General features: G+C 55.7%; 5 protein-coding genes across 5 annotated transcripts; 1 reads left to right on the top strand and 4 right to left on the bottom strand.

Annotated features, from left to right (window-relative positions):
• Positions 1–408: 408 nt before the first annotated feature.
• Positions 409–4,764, bottom strand: LTHEOB_10660 (DNA glycosylase; the record flags this gene model as incomplete). The annotated part of the gene is made up of 4 exons (XM_035507330.1): positions 409–2,022; positions 2,191–2,571; positions 3,286–3,569; positions 3,651–4,764. 4 exons carry the CDS (start codon positions 4,762–4,764, stop codon positions 409–411), a joined length of 3,393 nt encoding a protein of 1,130 aa, XP_035367270.1.
• Positions 4,765–5,434: 670 nt separating this feature from the next.
• LTHEOB_10659 (DNA glycosylase) lies at positions 5,435–6,207 on the bottom strand (the record flags this gene model as incomplete). The annotated part of the gene is made up of 2 exons (XM_035507328.1): positions 5,435–5,486; positions 5,624–6,207. The coding sequence occupies 2 exons, from the start codon at positions 6,205–6,207 to the stop codon at positions 5,435–5,437; spliced, it is 636 nt and encodes a 211-aa protein (XP_035367269.1).
• Positions 6,208–7,082: 875 nt separating this feature from the next.
• On the bottom strand, positions 7,083–9,818 carry LTHEOB_10658 (Trehalose phosphate synthase protein; the record flags this gene model as incomplete). Its single annotated transcript, XM_035507327.1, has 3 exons — positions 7,083–7,126; positions 7,178–8,504; positions 8,568–9,818. 3 exons carry the CDS (start codon positions 9,816–9,818, stop codon positions 7,083–7,085), a joined length of 2,622 nt encoding a protein of 873 aa, XP_035367268.1.
• Positions 9,819–13,199: 3,381 nt separating this feature from the next.
• On the bottom strand, positions 13,200–16,987 carry LTHEOB_10657 (uncharacterized protein; the record flags this gene model as incomplete). Its single annotated transcript, XM_035507326.1, has 2 exons — positions 13,200–16,534; positions 16,588–16,987. The coding sequence occupies 2 exons, from the start codon at positions 16,985–16,987 to the stop codon at positions 13,200–13,202; spliced, it is 3,735 nt and encodes a 1,244-aa protein (XP_035367267.1).
• A 2,939-nt stretch (positions 16,988–19,926) lies between these two features.
• On the top strand, positions 19,927–21,339 carry LTHEOB_10656 (Exs family protein; the record flags this gene model as incomplete). Its single annotated transcript, XM_035507325.1, has 4 exons — positions 19,927–20,017; positions 20,078–20,127; positions 20,183–21,194; positions 21,251–21,339. The coding sequence occupies 4 exons, from the start codon at positions 19,927–19,929 to the stop codon at positions 21,337–21,339; spliced, it is 1,242 nt and encodes a 413-aa protein (XP_035367266.1).
• Between the last annotated feature and the right edge of the window lie 530 nt (positions 21,340–21,869).

Genomic DNA, 21,869 nt, shown 5'->3' with positions numbered 1-21,869 from the left:
GATAAAGCCATCCATCTATTGAATCCAAGGGGTATCAATGGCCTAAAGAAAAAGGACTGATCCTGGAACCCATGCCGAGAAGACTACCAGGTAAACTACGGGAGCCGTGCCACGTACTATGTGGTGAGGTGCTAGAGGGTAAATCCACTTCGCTCCTCCACCAAACACCTCCCGAGGCGGCCAGGAATATCCGCTCAAGTCGTGAACTGAACTGATCACCTCCGCCATCACATAATAATGCAACTCGTTTGCGCCCTCTCCCCTCCACCGCTGACTTCATTCAGCGAGAGAGCCAGCTTCCCCAGCTCCTCCAGCTCCTTATTCAAGGCCTTCCTCCCTTCCTCGTTGCTTGACCTCTGTACCCAGTCCGCCAATCTGTGACACCGCGTGCACGTATCGAAGCCAAACTTAAAGTTCAGGACTTGCCTGGCGAGCGCTACCATCTTCCACACCTTCCATCTCGTCAATTTCATTACCGCCATCGCCGTCACTCCGATACTCGATCGGACTCGAAGGTGAACTTTTATCGACCGCAATCGCTTTAGCGGCCTCTCTCTCCGCCCTTTTCGTTGGACTATCCGGTTGCGGTGTCTCGCTGACCTCTCCCGTGAAGTACCACTCCGCTTCTTTCTCGCACTCTGTGAACATCCTCTCCACGCCGGTAAGGGGAGCGTAAGGGCTACTGTCTCCGGCCTCGCTGTCCGTTGCCTTCTCCATTGCCTCATCATCGCCAATGACAGAAGCAATGCTGGTCGGGAAAGGTGACCGGGGAGATGGTTGCGTTGCAGGAACCTGTGTCAACGGGCGATTCTGCGAGAGATCTACTTCGTGGGCGATTTGAGCTGCCACTAATTGGCTGCTGTTGTCCTCTTCGCATGTTCCATTATCTTGCTGGGAATCGTCCGAGAGATCCCCAAGATGGTCCGCCTCGTCCGCAGAGGTGCTGTCATCGCTCTCAACAGAACCGCGAAACTCATTCGCGCGAGCGGGTAGGGTGTGAGGGGGGGCAGCATCGATCTCCCCTGCTTCGTTCTCGTCCATTCCACCCTCAATCCACACATCCTCTCCGCTTTCCTGGTCCCAACGCCAACTCTTTTCGGCCGTTTTAACCTCTTCTCTTTTCGCCAAGGCTCTTTCTCCGGTCTTTGGGTCCCACGCCCATCCCTCTCTCAACCACATCCACTTCAGAAAAGCCTTCAGCTCCTTATCGCCCGGCTTCACCCTCTTCCATTCTGGCTCAAAGCCCTCATCCCCCACACCTGTACCATTCCAGTCCAACGCCACCCCTCTCAGTGCATCGCGACAGAATATACGCCAGCTATCCAGTGCGTACGGGCCGCAACCAGGCAAATGTGCAACTTCGTAAGCTGCTACGCGAGGGTCCACGTCATTGAGCACTTCGCCGGGCTTGATGTCCTTCTGTGCTCCCTTGTAAGGATAATTTACGCAGCGATAACGTCGGCCGAACCGCGGTGGGTCAATCAGCCAGCACTTGGCAAAATTGATAAGCATCTTGGCACGGCTATTTTGCAGGCCTAGTGGGCGCAGCATTGACGTGATGTCAAGGAGATTGGCGTGCGCGAGTTCATCCGGCGATGGATACCGCACGATAAATTCGCGGAATATGGGGATGGCCTTGCTGCCTTTGGTCTTGTTGAGGAACATGACGGCAATGAGAAGTTGAAAAGGTTCATGAGCAAGCTCCTCTTGGATCAACCCGAACCGGGGGGCCTCAGTAGAAGGGAATGGCAGAGAAGATATGGTTCCAGCCGGGGGGCGCTTTGATTTCTGAGAAACACGCGTCAAGACGAAGTGCGGCGAGTGCAGGCCCGTACGGCGTTTTTGCGCAGAGAGGCTTCCATCGGGACGTAAGAAACCTTTCGGCTCGTTGTCGACAGAGGACGCCCTGCTACCCGCCTCCGAATGCGCTCTTATTAGTTTTGGAGAAGGCGGGGCCGACTGCATTTTCGCGACAACCACGCCGTCAATTTGAGGGACATCGTCGGGCCCAGTAAGCTCAGACTGTGGTATTTGAGACCTACGTGGATTCGATTTAGCTGATCTCACCGATTCGTCACGACGTTCGTGAGAGATCCACGGATATTCCTCAGAAGTACCGCGGCGACTTCTGTCTATATCTCGACCCGGGGCGTTCGAGGACGACTGGGTATCACGCCTATGGATGCTTACGACTGGGGTCTTGTGAACGGCTCGAACGAACTGCTCGCCCTCCGAGGACGAATCATCCTCTGAAGATGACTTATCGGATGATATAGTGATCACGTCGTGCTGTTCGGCCTCGTTGTTGTTTTTGAGTGGTGACTTATGCTCTTTATCTCGGCTGTCGTTGGGCTCCGCGATCGGGACATCCTCTTCAGTTGCATGGTTTTCTGGCTTAACACCAACCTCGATGTCAACTATCCGGTCATCTTCAGGTGGCAGGCCCTCCTGCCTCTCACCCTTGCCGATATCGGGGTCATCGTCCATGGATGCGTCTTGCTGGGGGGCCTTCGGTGACGAATGCTTTTCATCGTCCAAGTCCTGCAGATCGTACATCAACACCTCATCATCCTGAGGATTCCGTGGCTTCTTCCAGATTCCGACGCAAACGAAATGACCAACTGGACCTCTCTCACTCGTGGGTGAAGCAGACGACTTCGGTGCTTCGGATACAGAGCTTTGTTTCCTGGAGAACGACCTCAGACCAGGTCGGCTGCCCGTAGATTCGCTGGAGCCTCGCCTGCTCGGTCCTGTGAAAGCGGAGGATGACTCACTTGCATCAGACCCCGTCCGCTTCATTCTTGATTGTGATCGAGTGACAGGTGAGTGTGATGGTGAATCACGTCTAACTGGCTTTTCTTCAAGTTCCTCTGGTTCGCTCGGCGATTCCGGTGGAGGGAGTTGATTAGGATCTGGTCTTCTTATCGATGGTGTAGCTGTTTTCCGTGACTGTTTTCTGCCAAATACTAGGGATGGCTCGTCTTCATTCCCTGGCGCTTGAGATGCATCCTTTCTTGCATTTGTTGCAGATGGACCGTCATTCGGCGACGATTGAGTAGTTTCGAAGAGGTTCTGTTTCTTAAGCGGAGGGAGCCCCTTCTGCGTATTGAAGCGGGACGAGAGAACGGCACTCTGATCCCAAGTATTCTTTCCCGTCCCTTGAAAAAGGCTTTTATCTTCCTCTAGAGCTGCGCTATTGGCTCCAAATAATGATACGCGGTCAGCTCTAGCGCCCTTTAACTTGCGTTGTTGGCTCTTCTTCTCCGCTCGGGGAACATAATCTACCTTAATGTCCTTGCTGTTCCCGGCATCCGCATCTGTTGGTGATATCGCTTCGGGACCAGGGGCAGTTTGAGCCTCAACCCCAACTTCCGGCTTCGAACTGTTGCTACCTGAAGTTGGAGACCCCGGCTCGGATGTCTCGGACTCGTCTGATACTTCCGATTCGGCGTCTCGCTGCTCAGGTTGCTCTACGACATGTCGTCCCAGCGTCGGCTTTGCGACAGCGTCATGCGCCACTTTCCCGTTAAGCGAGCCTGAAGGTTCCTCGCCGGAACTCTTGGACTTATCTGAGATTTCAGAATACCCAGAATTTGACTCTTGCTCCTCACTGGTTCCCGGACGAGCAGGAGACAACATTGCTGGCGCACCTGAAAGTCGTCTGGCAACGTCTTCTTGTTGAAACGTCTGCGTTGCTATTGCCGAGAGCTCAGATTCCGTGTCTGAGGAGTTAGTTGAGTCATCCACCGAGTCCTGGCCATCATGAGGTTGCAACCCGTCTGTTTGCTGCACGGCATGATTGCCTAACCGTGGTGGTGGTGCTGAGCCCGCCTGCATAGATTTTTTACTCAAACTCCAGGCGTTCGGCCCTGGTTTCTCAATGTCCGAGTCGGACTCCGAATCAGAATCGGAACTAGAGGAAGATGAAGACTTAGACTCGGTCTCAGAATCATCCTGGACAAGCGCATGTAGCTTAGTCGGAAGTTTCTTCGCGGGTAGCTCGTCTGACTTTGAAGGCAACAGCTTCAGAATTGAGGGTGTGAAGTAAGAAGCTTGGCTTCGAGAATTCGTAGTGTCGGCACCGAGCCCAACCAGGCGCTGATTTGAGAGTTGAGAATTGCTCGTTGGCCCCGGTCCCCCCGGAGTGTTATCGAATGCCTTTTTTGAGACTTCATCGCCAGAATCTTCTTCCGATACTTGCGTGTCCGCGTCCGAATCGGAGGCGGCAGCCTCCTGCGTGCCCGCAGCCTCGTATTCAGAGTTCTCTGCATTAGAATCGGAAGGCGGCGGCGTGGTCTCGAGTTCCACCGCTTTGAGGTCCTCTCTATCTTTCTTCCCCGGCGGTTGATCTTCCTGTGGCATGCCACCGTCTCCAAAAGGCTCACCGGCCTCAAGCCCCGAGGTTAATGGTGGAGAGTTTGCAGCGGTTGCTTCGTAATCATCAACCTTGCTCTTTAGTGATTCTGGAACCACTGACGGCAATAAATCAGCGGAATCGTTGAGTTCCCCTTGATCCTCCGCATTTTCTTGGAGTCTTATTTTCTTCCTCTTTGGGTTCTCAACGTTGATTCCAGCATAGCGGACAGGTGCTGCAATAATCTCAACAGGAGACGCATCCTTGAACTCCTTAGGAGTACGAGTTCGAGGCTCGCTTTCATCTCGGGTGACGGGTCTGCTGTTCCGCTGAACAAGCGATTCAGAATCAGCTTGTAGGTTTACTGGAGAGTGATCACTGCGGACGCTTGGGCTAGCGTCCTCCGTCATTTTTGCGACATGTCTTCGGGCGCGTTGTCGTTGGCCTCTGGTCGAGCTATTGAATTGCTCGACGACTGGGGACGGTTGCTTCGCATTCTGAAACTTAGGCGGCTTTCCGGATCTTCGGCTTGTACTCATCTCGTCGCCTGTGGATAAAGAAGAGCGTTTCCTCTTGCCACTTGACGCTTGCGTATCGTGTACGGAGGACCGGGCCGCAGCCAACTGCTCTTTTCCACGCTGAACACCGTCCATCGAATTCAGGAACACGGGCGGCGGTATTGGGGTTGCCAACGTATTCTCCACACTTCCACACTTGGCTGCTTTTCGCTTTCCCCTTATCTTCTGCTTTCCAGCTTTCTTCATGGCTGCCTGATGCCTGGGCTTCTCTGAGCCCACTTCAGGACCATTAGGTCCACGAGACCCGGAATCTTCCGCACGAGCAATCTGGGCTACAGAAGGAAGCTTCTGCGAGGCTTCTTGAGCGTGGGTTTCACTGGTCTTGTCCCTGTGGTGCGTCTTTCCTCTCTTATCTTTTTTGCCATGTACTCTGTGAGAATGGCTACTTTGAGCTGAAATCTGCTCATGGCCACACTTGAGCTTCTTTTTTGGAGGATGATCGGAATTGTCGTTCCGGCCGTTGTGTGTTTTCGGCCTCTGATTCTTAGCCTTCTCTCCGCTTTTAGTCGACGTACCGGAAGTTGAAGTAGTGTCGGTTTTCGAGGTTCTCTTTTCTATAGCAGTGTTATGACGGTCCTTTTCCTCGTGCGCGCTATCTCCAACAGAAAGTGCCCTCTTCCTTTTTTTCTGTTTCTTCTGCGTAGGCGGAAATTTCTCTTTAGAATTGCCTGGAGCATCATTCGAGACATACTGAGCAGGTAGGAATGTGGTAATTTTGGATCCCTCAGCTTCTGCGCTGGCGTCAATTTCTTGTGAATCCTTCTTATTCTTGTTCTGAGTCTTTTTCCCTGGCCCCGGGACAGCGGCCTTAGCCTCCCTCACGCACTCGTCAGTTACGGTGTCTGGCAATCCCTTCCCCTTCGCGTGAGCGCGCACATCATCCAAGTACTTTGCCACAGCCTTGCCTTTCAGCATGCCACCACGCTTCTGCAACTGATCTCGAGCGTACTTCATCACGCTCGGTTTGTGCAGAGATGCCTGAAGCATTGGCGAGAGTTCCGACACTTCGATGGCATTGACGGTGAACGGAGGCGATGTTGAAGTGGGCTTGGGCGTTCGGGAGGTCACAGGCTGTTGCTGCTTCTGCTGCGCGAAGTGCGAAGGCGTAGTGGGCTGGGCGCGTTGCGATGGCGGCGGGTCGCCGGCTGCGAAGGACAGCGAGGAATATGACGGGCGGCGATGGCGAGTGGGTGCGGACGCATCGACGTGCTTTTTCTTGCTGGTTTTGCTGGAAGGCGTCTTCGCGTGCGCCGATTCGTCCTTTGAGCGAGCCATGGTCAAACGGCAGAAAAGGTGGGCGGTGCTATCGTTGGGTCGATAGCGCAGTGAAAGCGCGCGGTGACCAGTGTAGATTGAAACCAAACTCTCGCCGTGCCGTGGCTCATTAGCGAGCACTTGTGTGGAGGGTGAGGGAAAGCTGTCGTTGGTGTGGTCGCGGTGGCGGAAGAAGCTCACAAGACCGGCAGTTCGGGTGACGGTTGCGACTGCACCGGCAGCTGGCGACGAGACATTGACGTCGCGGAAGGCAGTACCCGGCAGGCGCACGGAACGAGGACAGGAGCTGTTCTCACCCGAAGATCTTGCACCACGTAGTAATGTTTCGTTTGGGGTGTGGGGGAAAGAGCAGGGCAGAGATGTCTCGTCGAACGTCGATCGGGCGCAAAAGCGGCAGACGCGAAAACGCGACGTCACGACAGGGTCCATGCTCCACCCACCTTAGCGCGGACCGTGGAGCGGTCCGCTCACCTATTGGATGGCTACCTCGCGTACGGGTGAACAATTCGCACCCGAATCAACACCATAAGAGTCTAGTTGCTCACGTGCATGCTTCCGCAGAATACTGCTTCTCATATATAACGCCATTTCTAGAAGTCCTCATAAACTCGTAGCTCATCTAAAGCCAAGCACCCTGTTGCATTCTCCCATGTCCTGCCAATGCATGCGTGATCAGAGAGGGGGGAAGAATAGAGCAGCGCCGCTGGCTATGCTAGTCCCTGTATGCGGCCCGAGTCGCCCCAGGAACTGCGTGTACTTGCTCGGGAATGTCTAATTTCTACGTTCGCATGCGCAAAGCATACATACAGCTACGCAAAGGGGGTACTCGTACAAACACATCGTGAAGGAAACGCCTGGTCTGAGCCTCAAGAGCCTTAATCTGAGAGCTTGGCCAGTTTCTGGAGGACCGACAGCAGACCTGTACGCGTGTCAATTCTCGCCGTGGAGGTTAGGGTAATGCTCAACTCACCGGTGGTGCCTTGGGTCAGCGTGGCCATGGCTTCCGTGTTCCTGGTGCCGACACTAACGGTCGTCACGTCCCTAATTACACCCGTAGTAGCAAGCTTGTTCGCCCACCGGAAGATCACCTCGTCCTCGCGATCGTCGCCCGCAACGAGGAGAAAGTCGGCTGGAGAGCTTGCTCCCTTGTCGAGGTTGTTCTTGTGGAGCTTATTGAAAATGTGCGTCGCCGCGCTACCCTTGCTCCAGTCGAGCGGCTCAATGAGGATGCTCTTGTCGATTGGTACAGCATGAACGTGGGCCGACTCACACACGTCGTTGATGTGGGTTGCACACTCTCCTGCCTGAGTCGCAGCAGCATCGAAGTCGTCTGCTTTATCGTAGTGGAAGAACAAAGAACAGTGACGCTCCTCGAGCCAACTCCCCTCGACCCGCTCCTGGTAGTATTGGAGAATGCCCTTGACGCTGTCCTTCCACTCGTCGACCTTGGACGTGTCGGCGAACGCCGTCCAGCCTTCTTTGCCAAATTCGCGCACGAAGCACCCGTTTTCAGCAATGATGCCCAGACCGGGCACGCGGCTAAACAGACGCTCCAGTTCCTCGGGAGTACGACCACTCATGACGTAGACAATGTTCTTATCATCCATCAAAATCTCGTTCAGAGCATCAATGACGCGTTGTGGACTAGTCATGATGATGCTTGTCGGAGAACCGTAAGACGCGAGCGTACCCTCATAATCCAGAATGAAGATGCGGCGGTGGGATCTCTTGTACTTCTCGCACAGCTGGTGGACCGAGAGCCGGGGAATCGACATGGTGTCGCGCATGAAATGTTCCTCGTGGACTCTGGCAAGAGTTTTGGTCAACGTCGTGCACCAATACTCGCCCGTATGATGCATCACGACGTTGCGGAGTCTGGTATATCTCCGCTCCTTCTCGTCCGGGTCCATCTCCAGTGCCGTCTTGATGGCCTCGGCACACTTCTGGTAGTCCCAAGGGTTGACCGAGAGCTCGTGGCCGTTGAATATGGACGCACTGCCCGTGAATTCGCTGAGAATCAGCGGCCCACATTTCTTCTCGCTGGCTTTGCCATCCTGGCAAGCGATGTACTCGTGCGCCGTCAGGTTCATGCCCTCGCGGAGACTCGTGATCATCAAGGCATCAGCTACGGATAGCAAGGCCAAATACTGAGAGAAGGAGATGTCCTGCCTTAGGAACACAAGCGGCTGGTGGGCCAGAGTCGAGTGGGTTGACTCGATGCGAGTGACAATATCTGAAACAGTCATGGCCAATTCAGAGTTTTCGGTAGTTGACGTGGCAACTTGGATCATGACGACCTTGACCGAGACGTGTCAATAGCAACTGAACTCGGGGCGCCGAGGTTGGGGTTGGGTTCTCACCTTTTCGCGGTATTCTGGGTACTTGTTGAGGAAGAGCTCGAAAGCCAGCAACTTCTGCCGGACACCACGCACGGCATCCAACTTGTCGCGAGCAACAATGAGCTGTTTGCCCTTGTATCGGTCCTGCATGACCTCGATCCACTCCTTAACGCTTGGGTCTTCGCGAGCAGCTTCCAGACCCTTGGGGTCGATGCCAATGGGCAGCCAAGCCACGTTGACAAAGCGGTTTTCCAGCTGGACGCCGTCATTGGTAGCTTCGACAACAAGAATGCGACTGCAAGTCTGAAGGAAATGATGTGCGTATTCACGCGACTGGAAGGCGACGAGATTTGCGCCGAGCATTCCCTCCAGGAGCTGCTTCCGCACAGCCAAGCACCGGAAGACCTCGGACGACGGGAAGGCCGTGTGCATGAAAAATCCGATCTGGGCATCAGGAAGCTTCTTCCTGACCATACCGGGGACAAGCAGGAGGTGATAGTCGTGGATCCAGATGATGTCGCCCCGCTTGTAGCTCTTGACGATCTTGTCCGCGAAGGCCTGGTTGACGTGCTCGTAGTAGATCCATGAATGATCCTCATAAGCCTTACTCTTGGGGTGGTCGGGAATCTGATAGTGGAAGACGGGCCAGAGGATGGTCTTGCAGTAGTGGGCATAGTGACCGTCGAAGTCGTTGTCATCGACCCACACGGCGAGGGCATCGTACTCGGACTCAAGTTTGTCATAGATCTCGTCCTTCTTGTGGTCGTCGAGCGCGTCGGTAGGGAAGCCTACGGTGCCAACCCAAAAGACGTCTTCCATGGTACCAGCATTGATGGCGGCACGAACGGCATTCGCTAGGCCGCCGTTGCCTTGAACGGCCGGCTCGACAGTCCAGTCCGAAGACCAGCGCTGCCGGGAGCCACTGGAGTCCCGGGAAATGCTGCTTATGCTCGCCCTCTTGGGCGACCGGCGCGACTTGCGCTGAACTAGACCGTCCTGCTGCTTCGAGTATTTCAAGATGTCATCGGGCGGCGGCGCGGCGGCGCGCGAACGCGGCTGGTTGAAGAAAAGCCCGCTTCCCCATTCGGGGACGTGGGCGTCGCTGCGAACAAGTGATCTGGGGTCATGCGGTTTCGGAAAGTGGGTTTGGACGCTTGGTTGGACCTGAGCGAAGAACTCGTCGTGTCGAGCGCTGGCAGAGGGGGTGGCAGGCGGTGTGGGCTGGGCGAAGAGACTGGCTTTTTGCTCCTTTAGGTCGGGATTGCTGTCCATGCGCGTCACGGCGCGAGGCGGCGGGCTTGGGCGGCGACTGGCTGGCGACGGCAGCTCATGGAAATCAATGGTATATGGGAGGAAGCTATGGGATGGCGTGAGCCGGGAAGCTGCGTAGAGGCACAGAGAGAGGCATTGCTTACAGCGATACCACGAAAGTCGGCATTATGGATGCGGACGGGCAACTCTGGCCCAGGTGACAGTTGAGGAAGAAAGCGGCGGATCAGGTGTTGAAGGCGAGAGGTCAGGCCAGGAAGAAGGCGGTTGAGCTGCGGGTGGGGCGGGAGGAAAAGGGCAATTGAAGAGGCCGGGGTGGGAGGCGGTTGGCAGGGTGAGCGGGCAGGTCGAGCAGAAGGATGGAATCCAGCGAGCAAGAAAGAGCGCGGCGTCGTTGCTTCTCACTTTCGTCACGGGTGGCCCGAGCGAGGCCAACCTAAAAACAACGTTTGGGGGTGGCAGGGGTGTGGCGCGCCGGTGCTACCTGCAGTCGAGGCCTCGTCCCAGCCCGCGGCAGCCCTGACGCGGCGCGGCATCAACATGACGCAGTGCGTCGCACGCGGCGTGAGACGGCCGGTGGGCGAGAGACAAGGCTCCGATTCCAGATCGCCAGGCACGCCTGCGTGCCGGGCTCCCGCATCCCGATGCCACTTTCCCATGCCATGCTGCCCGCCGCCCGCAATTTTCGCATCCTTGGAGGCATGCGATTCCCGCCAGCGTGACACGTCTGTCGCGGCGCCCACGTGCGTCGGTGCGTCTCTGCTTTCCGCGCGCTTCTATCCCGCACCGCAAGCCGACCTTTCGAGAAGCTTCACGTCCGAGCACACGTGGAGAGTCGGCGCACTTCTGGCTGCATCCGGCATCGCATCGACGATGGAAAGTGTCTTTTGGGCGTGGCGAAGAAAAGCAGGACCCTCTGCCGTTTGCTGCATTGCGTCAGAGCAAGGGCATCGCTTCCTCGGATGCCAACCGTCCATCGAAGGGCAGCAGTCATCTGTGGGCTGCCACCTATCAGGCACCTGTCAAACGCCCCCTCGTCACTTGTGACGTTCCAGACGTTGCAGCAAGCAGTGAGAGTTGAACGACTTTTATTGTGAACCAACGTGCCGGTTCATTACCGTTGCTCCGGGCGAAGTCGACTGCAGCACTATGGACTCGGAACCTCTGGAGGAATGTGTTTCAGAACAGCACGAGCTATTAGCGCTACGTTCCGATAATTGGTAGGGCCCACTGCCTGCATCGCCCCTTGGGACAGGCCATTACGGAGGCACCGCGCAGGCCCCATCCTGCTACCATGACCACACCGGGTCTTCAGCTCTCTCGCAGCCTTTTGCATTCGAAAAGGAAATAATGATTTGAGTGTTGCGACGAGGCAAGATTCATCCCGGTTTGGCCACGCGACGGCTTCGTGGAACGGGGCGTCACCCTCCGCGTGAAACAAGGGCGTTTGCCCAAATGTGTTCTTTTGTCAAAATCGGCCCAGAGCCCTCGATTGGCTGACAAAAGTAGCCTTTGTATACACAATTCTCTCAAGTGTCATCTCGCAGTAGTCTGGGTTACAAAGGCCCCCCTCAGCTCAGTCATCCGGGCATTCCGCCCAAGGCAGAAGCGTACAGAATCCCCAGTCGTAATGCTGGATGGAATTACACCATGTAACACACATAACACAGCGAGATCCTGTTTTTTCGCCGAATCCTTGCACCCTGCCTCACCAACCTACAATACCCAGCTGCGCCACGCTGACATATTGGCCAGAATTACTACGGGTTACTCAACTGACATCACAAGAAGCTCCAAACACCCAGCCAGCTGAAGCAGCTGGAACGCTCCAGTTGGATTCCCCGTCCTGCGTCCTCCTCCTTCCACCACCAGGTCAGACAGCGTAACATCTCGGCCGACCCGCCAACTTCCACGTGCTCGTGCCTGGTTTGTTGGTTGCACCAATATGTATATATTTAGTTTCGTATGACCTACGTAATTCTCGATTGAACAATCTCCATCAGATGACCCCCTCCCTCGCAACTTGATCAACCAAAATTTAGATATCTTCCAGTCAAGGGCCAACGCCAAGTGTCGGCAATAGGTGGCACCAGTTGATCATTCAGGCACCCATCAGACACGATAAATAAAGGCGACGCCATCACTACTCAAACCCAGCCGTAGCGTCATCCGAGCACCATTAACACCACCACCATGACTATTACCAATACCCCGTCCATCGGCTTCCCTATCCTCCAACTTCGGCAACAACCGCTCTTGTTTCCGACGTCCTGCGCTTTCCTTTCCCGGTACTTTCCCTTCTCATCATCCGTCGCAATGCAAAATCGGCCGCAAGACTTCCCGCAGGACATCCTTCCCAGCGACTTCCCTCCGTGCTATTAGCAAGGAGACGCGCGAGTACAGAAAGCCACCAAATCATATGCATACACACACACCCAATCTCATAGCGCGCCGCGAACCTTCGTGTTCCATCACGTTACCATGCCGCCCGTCGCCAGCAACTTCTCTTCGAATCTCTGAACGAATCATTTCTTGGATCTTCGTTGCCTTAGCGATCTCCAGCACTTATTTCGGCATCTATGCCGAGGCATCGCTCTATCCGTAATACCTACGGAACAACTATCGGAGGAAAAACACAACGTGCATGGAAAGGCGACCAGAACGACACGAGAAATCTACGGAAGGGCCATCATGTTGATCGTATTTCACAACCTATTCCCGCGGCATACGTCCACGAGCTGGTGTCACCCTGTGGGCCCAACTCGTTAAGATCAAAGGCACATCGCATGTACATACATTATCCACATCCTGATGACGTAATTAACCTTCTCCAATAGCTGTCACATGATGTCCAAAAACCAAAGGGCTCAGCAAAACTCTTTACGTCTCCCTCCAGATGTAGTCCTCGTTACTCTGAACGCCAAATGAAATAGACAAAACCCCCTCCTCCAGATACCCGTCTGTAGTGGATACAAGAATAGAAACTTAAAACCCCATCAATCTGAATTTGAGATAGTTACTCTATCTTCGTCGTATGCGTACGTGCCTGTGCATCTCTCATGCATGCTCGTATGCGTAGTGAATATGATCGTTGAAAGAGCGCTATCTGTTTGCTCCGACCTTGCAGGCATCCGAAGACAAAGCCAAAAGGAGGATGCTTTAGCGAACAAGGTATGGAGCGGTCGATGGCTGCGTCGAGGGCATTGCCGTGGCCTGGGAAAGTAATAATAAGACAGGGAAAGGGACTACCAATCTGAGAATGAAATGTGAATAGAATCAGATGGTAGAGAAAAATATGTGACTCCCGAGAGCGCTTACTCTCAAGGGTAGAAAGCAGGAGTTATCAGTCCCATGAGCATGAACAAGGCAGGTTAAGCATCCAGCTCAGACTGCCCTCGAACTCGTCAGCACGGGCACATCCCCGAGCTCGACCCCGTATTTCCGGGAAAAGTAGTCATTTTCCCGCGGGTCCGCCGTGTAGCTAGTCTTCGTACTTATTTGTATCGAAGACTTTGGCGGCACAGCTGGCGATTCTTCCCTCTCTTCACTCTCCTCTGCAACGCTTTCTACACTCATCTTTCCATCCGTCTGGTGCGCGTCCTTCCTGTTCAGGGTGCTATAGTAGCGTTGGATGCTAGAGCGTTTTTTGGTGCGCGCAGAAGCGGAGTTAGCGGCGAAGGGGTTGGGAAGTTGCTTGACCGGGCTGGAAATCTCTTGGGGAACTGGAGACCATGCGGGGGAGATACTGGGAGACGCGCGGGTCGAGGAATTGGCAGATGAGGACTGAGAATAGGAGTGCATAGCCTGCTGGCTTTGGCTACGGGCGTGCTGGTGGTGGTTTGCAGCTGGTCGCTGAAGGAGCTGCGTGCGGTTCCGGTGTTGGACGCTCATGCTGCGGCCGTGCATCGGTTTTGCGCCTCGGGCCTGCTCGTGGCCCAGAGTCTGGTTTCCAAATGCCTCACGCCGCTCGCGCCAGAAGTTAGATGTCTGCTCCCAGCCGTGTGTCTGGATGCGTAGTGAAGACGGGAGCTCGCGTTGCCGTTTCTCCTTCGCCTCGTTTTCTGTGCGCGCATCGACAATCGCGAGACCATCCTCCAGGTCCACCACCATCTTTTCCTCTGCAGAGCAAGGCCTAGCATCACCAACGATCGAAATTGGCTTGTCTGTGTGCCTGCGCTCCAGTGGCGCCTTGCACATTTCGTTCTCAAGACCTTCCTCGCCTTCAACGGGAATCTTCTCCTCACGAACATCGAAGGTAGCGGCCCTCGTTAGGCGTGGCTGAGATTGAGAGAAAGACTTGGTCAACAGACCCCGGCGGTAGGGTCTGTACGCAGGCCTGTCGGTGGGTTTGTGTGGTTCTGCTGGGAGCGGCTTGTTGTCAAGCTCGGTTGTACTGCTATTTCCACTATCGTAACCAGCCGACGAAACCTTGGGAACCATGCTTTGCGGACGAGAAAAGTTGGGAATTGGGGAGATGGAGGACGGCAGTTGAGTTTCCTGCAGCTGCTTCTGCTGTTCCTGGTGCTGCTGGTCATGGTAACTAGCGGGGCGAGTACGAGGCTTGCTGCTCTCGGAAGAGGCTTCGTCCTGCTTCTTATCCTCATCCTCGCTCCGCTTCTTCTGCTGACGCTTCTCTTTCTGTTCAGCCCGGTACTTGCTACGAATGCGCGCGTATTCAGATGCTGTTGCATCGTCCATGTTCTGGCCGCTCTTGGAGGGCTTGACCAGAGCGGTGCTGAGGTGGTGCGGCTGTATAGCCGAGGACCCAGATATATGTGGCTTGACTGGCAGTGACGATAGCGCAATGTCGTAGGGCGAACCGCCAAGCGAGTGTGTAACAGAGCCAAAGTCAGAAACCGTGGCGACACCACTAGAATCACCCGGCTCCTGCAAGCCAGTTCTTACAGATGAATCAAGAGCAGGTTTCGTCCCCTCCTCATCCGCGTCTTCAGGGGCAGTCGAAGTACTCTTGGACTTGCGGCGAAAGCTGAAGACCTGCTTCAGTGGGGAGGGCGAACTCACACGTTTGGATGACCGTTTCTGCTTGCTGTTCTGCTTTGGCAACGAGGAGAGAGTGTCTCCCGCGTCTTCAGTAGATGCTGGTGACGGAAAGCGGATGGAGTCAGCAGATTGCTCCACCGGGCCGGTCTGCGAGACACAGGTGTGCTCCAAGTGGCCAAACCCGGGGGAATCCTCTATCCTCTTGGAGTAGCCGACAGCAAGATCCTCAGGGACATTCGGAATGCTGCCCGTTTCAATGGGCTTAATGCTTTGCACGGTTGGTTGCGTGTTCGTCGATTTGCGCTTCTGCAGCCTTTTCCGGGTTGATTGCGACGCCGTCTTTTCGGTAGAAGTTTGCTCCATGGCCGAATCGTGGCGTTGGGGCATCTGTGGTCCTGGGGTCGGTTCTTTAGTGCCACTGTCGCTGGGAATGCTGGGAGTTGGCGACGGAGATGTGGAAGTCAAATCTCGCAAAGACATCCGTTTCCACGACTTGGATCGTCTGAGAGACCTCCTCCAGCTAGACTTAGTGTCGGCATCTGTCTCTGCTTTTGACTCGACCTTCGGCTCAGCTTCTATCTTCTGTTCCGTGTTCTCCATTTTTTTCCTCTGAGGAGACGTAGCCAGCATCACATTGATTGTGTAGAGGCTACGCCCGTCTGCAGCGTCCGCGGGTTCATCAAAAGCCTGGTCGTTTTGTCGCCCGACAGGCGTAGACGGCACTGTTGTGGTGGCCTCATCGCTACAGACGGAGTGAGCCATGGAACTGCCAGCTTGCGATTGTGAAAATTGCATGGCTTTGAGGCTAGTGCCTGACGAATATCCCGAGTCGGAGTGAAGGGCCTGAGCAGGTCGCTGCAGCCTGATTTGCGGAGCGCTTTGGTCGTAGCCCTGGTTGGGCTGCCGCTCGCTCGGCGTCAGGCCGGCGGCTACACTTCCATCGAGGATTCGCAAGGCTTCTGCCCTGAACTTCTCGGCTTCGGTCTGGTCGTGGTAGCAGTCGTCGACACTCTCAGGGGGCCTTGGCGATGGTGTGGCACGGCTGAAAGGGCTTTGTCCATACGGCGAGGCTTGCAGTTCGGCAATGTAGTCATCTGCAGAGAGCTTCGGCACCTTCTGGGGATCGGGTTCCGGGGTGGATGGGCGCTGGAGCATCAACTCGCTGGGCACTCGCGACCTTCTCGATCGTCTCGGGATCTCAGTCGACTGGGCGTCGAGCTCCGCATACGCAGAAGAAGGGCCAACCGTTTCGGACCGGCGAAGCGGGCCGCGAATGTTGGCAGAATCCCCTGGATTGGCTGGAGGGCCACACGCCATGGCAAAATACTCTTCCTGGTGAAGCTCTGGCAGGGAGGTTCTGCGGTCGAGATGGCGTGAGATGATGCTTGGAGCAGGAGACGGGGCGCCGTTGGTGATCATGAGGGTGCCTATCTTGTTTGTCAAGGTAGCATAGTCCATTTCCCCAGGGGTTTGGGCGCGGTGGTCCGAGTGATGGTCCTGCGGGGGGTCCAGGCAAGCGGTGCGGGTCAGAGCGGACGGGCCGGGCTGCTCCAAGCTCCCGAGCGGAGTCTCGTCGTCTCTTCTGCGCAAGACATCGGCGGGGTTGCGAGTGGCGAGGCCGGGCACGGCCATTGACCTGCGGCGGGCGAGCTTTGGAGGGGCCTGGTTGCTCGTGTCCACGGCAGGCAGCTCATCCTTGGTGGGGAGGAGGGCCTTGTCTGCAATTGGAGGCAGATTAGCACTTGCGGGCACGGAGAGCGGATGGACATACGCAAGGCCACGAGCTGGTCGGGCGTGGCGCTTTTCTTCAGCTCCTGCAGAATGGCAATGGCGGCGTCGACGTCGACGGTACGCTCGTTCATGGCGGGAGCGGGATCGGGAGGATTGGAGCCGGATTGAGACAGACGGTCGACGTTGTCGGCGGGAATTGCGTCGTCATCGGCGTCCTGCTCGTGGGGACCGAAAAGCTGCATGCGGATCTGCTGACGGGCGTCCTGCTTGGAGCGGAAGGAGCCGGCAGAAGTCCACACAACGTCGTCGGCGTCGAAGCTGGAGAGGGCTGATTGAGGGCCGAGCTGGGGCGAGGGCGAGGGGTTATAGGTGCGGGGCTTGGTGAGCCGGTGGGCGTCGCGTGGAGCAGCAGCGCGCTCGGCTGAGGCTGCGTTGCCCATGGCGATGGCTGGCGAGTGGCGGGGGTGATTCAAGCTCGCGACTGCATATACCATGACACGAGCAGGTCGATCGGAGCGGCGCACGAGCACCAGCGCTCAGTCAACGCAAGCCATGGCGCCGCAGGTCGTGGGCGTCGGCGGGAGCGAGGGGCGGAGAAAAGGCAGGCTGGGCGGGGAGAGCGTCTTCTTCATCAATCTTGGTTGCGGAGGCCCACCGTCCAAACACCATCTGTGCGCCCGTGCAATCGCCTATGTAGCGTCGATCAAGCCTGCTGGCTGCAGCCCGCGCCACCTGCGAAACCAGCGCCGGCCCTTGCGCGCAGAATCTTGGTTGCTGTTTCACGAGCGGTGGCCTGCACCCAGTCAAGCAGGACACCGCCATCTGCACCCGCGAGTCGTCTGCCTGTGGCGGAGTTGGTTCCTGTTCTAGCCACATCCACTTGGCCATGACACCAGAACCGCGTCCATGTCAGCTTCCCCGCGTCCTTCTGAATCCGGACCCATGGTTCTTCTCAATTGGCCTCCAGCCTCCTGGCAGTTCAGACAATTGGCCGCGCGCCGATCGGCCGAAGATCGGGGAGGGCGAGGCTGATCTGGAGAGCCGTGCTGCCGGATGCCGAGTGTTGGTACTCGCAGCGTCTTTTCGCGAACAGACTGCTCGGCAATGACGACATTTGCGCGGTGGGCCTGACGCGCGGTTTCGCTGACATCTGTCGACGGGCCGGAAGAAAAGGAAAAAAAAAGCGTCCGAGCGCCCGTGTCCGCTCACCGTCGTATGAATGCTTCCAGAACGTTTCGCACGTGGTCCAACGCCCTGGGGTGGGAGCGGTCCGTTCGGCCACGGCAAGAGCCGGCCAAGGAGCTCTTTTGCGCCCTCTCCAAATTTGGCCGTCGACGTGGCCAGAGTGGGTTGAAGACCGCTGGCGACCTTCTCGTAATCATTGGCCGACAGCCCTTGCAACGCACTGACGCTCGCGAAACGGTCGGCCTAGGGAGTGTGAACCCATGCGTGTCCATGAATCCTCATTTTTCTCGCCCGCCCAACCTCTTGCGCACCGGGCTTATATCTACCGTGCGGCCGTCTGGAAGGGAGAATTTCCTTTTTCGGTTCGTGTGCTTGCGAACGAGCCCTATAGGCAGCAAGAGAAGGTATTATTAGTGGTGATCGCAAGACGCCGCGATCGGTTGGCCTGATAGGCTCCTGATCGGTCAATTGGGCAACGGTAAACTGCAACATGTCGCGCCATTCCTCAGCCTTGCTACGCCACTGGAAGCAGCAATGCATCCGACAGTCTCCCGCGTTTCTCTTTTTTTTTTCCAGCAAGTCATTCAATCCTCAACTGCAGACCCCAGCAAGCGACAGGCCTTAATATCTTTCCAAACAAGCCTCGCCTCTACCGAAATTTGTCTGTTCCCTTCATCACACTTTCACAATACCATGCGCTGTCAATTTCGTCATATTATCAACGTGCTTTCGGATGTGTAGCAGAGGGAATTCAGGGGTTTATTTCACCCAGTCCCGATGCCTACGCGCTCACCGGTCGAAACTGGATTCACACCACCCCTGCACACGAAGGAGAGTTTGATTGAATGAGATCCTCGCTACAGTTAATGCTGAATACCGGAGCTGTCATGGTCTCAGTGCTGACCCAGCCGTTCTTGAAGACGATTAATCTGTCGTTGAAAGATGATGCGTTTTTACGCTGCCATCATCTCGACCGCCAAACTCTTACAGCAGCAGCAAACGGACGATCGCGGAGAAGATTCCATGTTTCAGGCGCGTTTGGAGCGTATCTACTTCCACTCGGTAGGTCCTATTTGAACTTAATATCTGCTCCGCGTGCACAGGAAAACACGGCATAAGCTGTCAAATCCATTTCGAATCAGTCGGAAATCGAGACATCAATAAATGAAAGCGCCAACCTTGGAATCTCATTTCACCGGTTAAGAAGCTGGTGGATTGCGTATGGAGCCCAATACGAAGTGCGAGTGAAGTGACACACACTTGATAGACTTAATCATAGCGTCGATATAGGAAATGTGCCGTGGACAGGGGAAGTCAGCACACAGGCAAAATTATCCTACGTGGTAAGCCTTAGTGCAGTCAGCGTAGACATCAATTTAGAGGTTGGGTCACGACGCATTCCATTTTATATGTCCCCGATGTTCATTTTTATTCGGCGTAAGACGGTGACTGAGGGGTTCCCCCACCAGCCGACCATCTGTTGCCAATATTCTGGCTACCGGGAGTCTCGGAGACGTTGTCTGAGCTGCCGCTAAGCTTGAGCATCATGTAGAAGACGCCAAGGGCGCTGCCAACGGCCCAGACGGCCTTGTTCTTGAGCAGGCTTGACGGACCGAGTATTAGAATGTAGCAGAATAAAACAATATTTTGGGTGCTTGACCAATCTATCGCAGAGCGGAGATGTTTAGAGAGGGCAGAAGACTGAAGCAGTATCATACACCGCGAGGGACGCAGCGTTTGTTGTCATTCCTCCGCGCTACTTCGCAAAGACGTCATACATGGATGAGTAGAGCAGTCACGCCTCGAGTCCCTCGCAAGCGCCGCCAGCTCAAAGGACGATGGCGGCGCGCGCGTGGAGACCGTTGCAGCTTCGCCCAAGGAATCCGGTTGATCAATGGCGCGCATCACAGCTCGGCGGGACGCAGGGCGGCGATGATGCATGCAAGCGTCAGGCCGCAGGGGATCCCTGCTGTGGAGGCGCGCCGCGCGGAGAAACGGTGGCGCCGCGCGTAGGGCTGGACTTGGACATGTGTCGCAACTCGCAAATGATGATGTTCGCATCCTCATCTTGACTTCCGCCCGCCCTGCTCCCATCTGCGTCGCCCGCCCGAGTCGTTCGTCCTGCATGCGCCACTCCACCCGCGCAAGAGTCCAAGCCGGCGCGGTGTAATCGGAGGAGAGACGAGCAGCAGCCATGGACGGAGATCCGCACGTCGAGCCGGAGCTGGACTCCTTTACGCGCTGGCTTCCTCTGCCCTACCGCGTGGCCATGATCATAGTACTGGGTTGGTTGTGAGCGCTAGCAACGCTTCGTGGAAATCTGTCTGTACTCACTCCTTCGGCAGGTGTCTGGGCATGGGGCGCCAATCTCCACTACCTCTACCTCATCCGCATTGTACGTTGCGGACCCCCAACGTGCAGAAACCCTCGCTGACGACGGCTGTGTACAGGACGTCCCGTCCTTGATCAAATACCCCGGCCGCCCATCCGCCACACACCCTCCCCATCATCTGTCCACCTATCGCCTAGCCACACTGCTCACAATCCCGCTGGCCGTCTCCCTGCTTCTCTTCTGGACCATCACACATGGAGATCCTGCGCGCGTCGTGGATTGGGAGGTCCTTCCGAACCTCTATCTGGTCGTCATGGTGCTCTGCGTCGTGTTGCCCTGGCATTCGCTTTCGCGCTCAGGCCGGTTCCGCTTCATGGCAACCCTCAAGCGCATCAGCATTGGCGGCATTGCCGACGCGCAGGACGGCAGATTCGGCGACATCCTGATGGCCGATGCTCTGACATCGTATGCCAAAGTCCTCGGCGACCTCTTCGTCACGCTCTGTATGATGTTCTCGTCCACGCGACACTCGACCGGCAAGCCCGAGCGTGGCTGCGGCGGCGCCTTCTGGGTGCCGTTCATCATCAGCATCCCCAGCTTGATCCGGCTGCGGCAGTGCCTGATTGAGTACTTGCGCGTGCGCCGCAGCAATGCGCGCAGCGGCACCATTGGAGCGCACGGCTGGGGCGGCCAGCACCTTGCCAACGCGCTCAAGTATTCCAGCGCCTTCCCCGTCATCGTGCTCAGCGCCCTGCAGCGCGGCTATGACCCTGCATCCTTTGGCATGTCCGAGGCCGGCCTCTTTCGCCTCTGGCTCGCAGCCGTTCTGGCGAACTCGTTTTATTCATTCTATTGGGACGTCGCAAAGGATTGGGACCTCACACTGTTCTCTTCTGAACGAAGCAACCCCGAGCATCCCTGGGGACTGCGCCGCCACCGCTGGATCCATGCCAAGGAGATGTATTACACGGCCATCGTCGTAGACTTCTTCCTTAGGTGCACCTGGAGTATCAAACTCAGCCCGCATCTCGACCATTTCAACGATCTGGAGGGTGGCATTTTTATGATGCAATTTTTGGAGGTATTTAGGAGATGGATTTGGATCTTTTTCAGAGTGGAGACGGAGTGGAGTAAGTCCAAGGAAGAAAAGGAAAAAAGGTGCCTGGTTGCTAACGTGAAGTATCAGCTCGGAATAACCGTGGCCCAGCCCCTGATGATATCCTTCTCGGTGATTTCCACCATCAGAATGGCCATAAGTTCGACGACGAGGAGTAATGCTCAGGTAACGTCCATCTTAATTTGTTCTTGTACACGAGGGTGCAAAATATCGCGTCTACTTGTCAGGCGCATGTATTCATCTTTTAGTTGGGGCTGTTGTGATACCAAACAGCAAGAATAACGGATACTTCACCCACTCGAAAACTAAAGCTGGTGCCGTAATGAGTTACGAACATCCACTCTCCCCAATCCGTCTTCGAGAACGTATCAACTCGTGCTATAGGCCGTCGAAACGAATCTGCAGGAGTGGATGTGAATTACGTAACACAATATTGCTCAAATGCGAGTATTAACTACTCATTATGCGCCTTTTCAAAACACAACCCTGGTGAATACCATGTCCACACGTAGATATAGCTTCGTGGATATGCTATTGCTATTCCACATCGTCGGCTAAGCCTAAATAGAGGGGAAAGTGTATGAAACCATTTCCCTGAAACCCGCAATGCCCGTATAACTCCCTTGTCCTAGAAGATATCGCAAAAGAAAAAAAAAAATGGTTAAGAAGTGAGCGCAGTCATCTCAGC

Source organism: Lasiodiplodia theobromae (assembly GCF_012971845.1).
Source record: "Lasiodiplodia theobromae strain AM2As chromosome Unknown scaffold_40, whole genome shotgun sequence".
NCBI lineage: Eukaryota > Fungi > Ascomycota > Dothideomycetes > Botryosphaeriales > Botryosphaeriaceae > Lasiodiplodia > Lasiodiplodia theobromae.
Note: the sequence above shows the minus strand (reverse complement) of the source record. Positions and strands in the feature narration are given on the sequence as shown.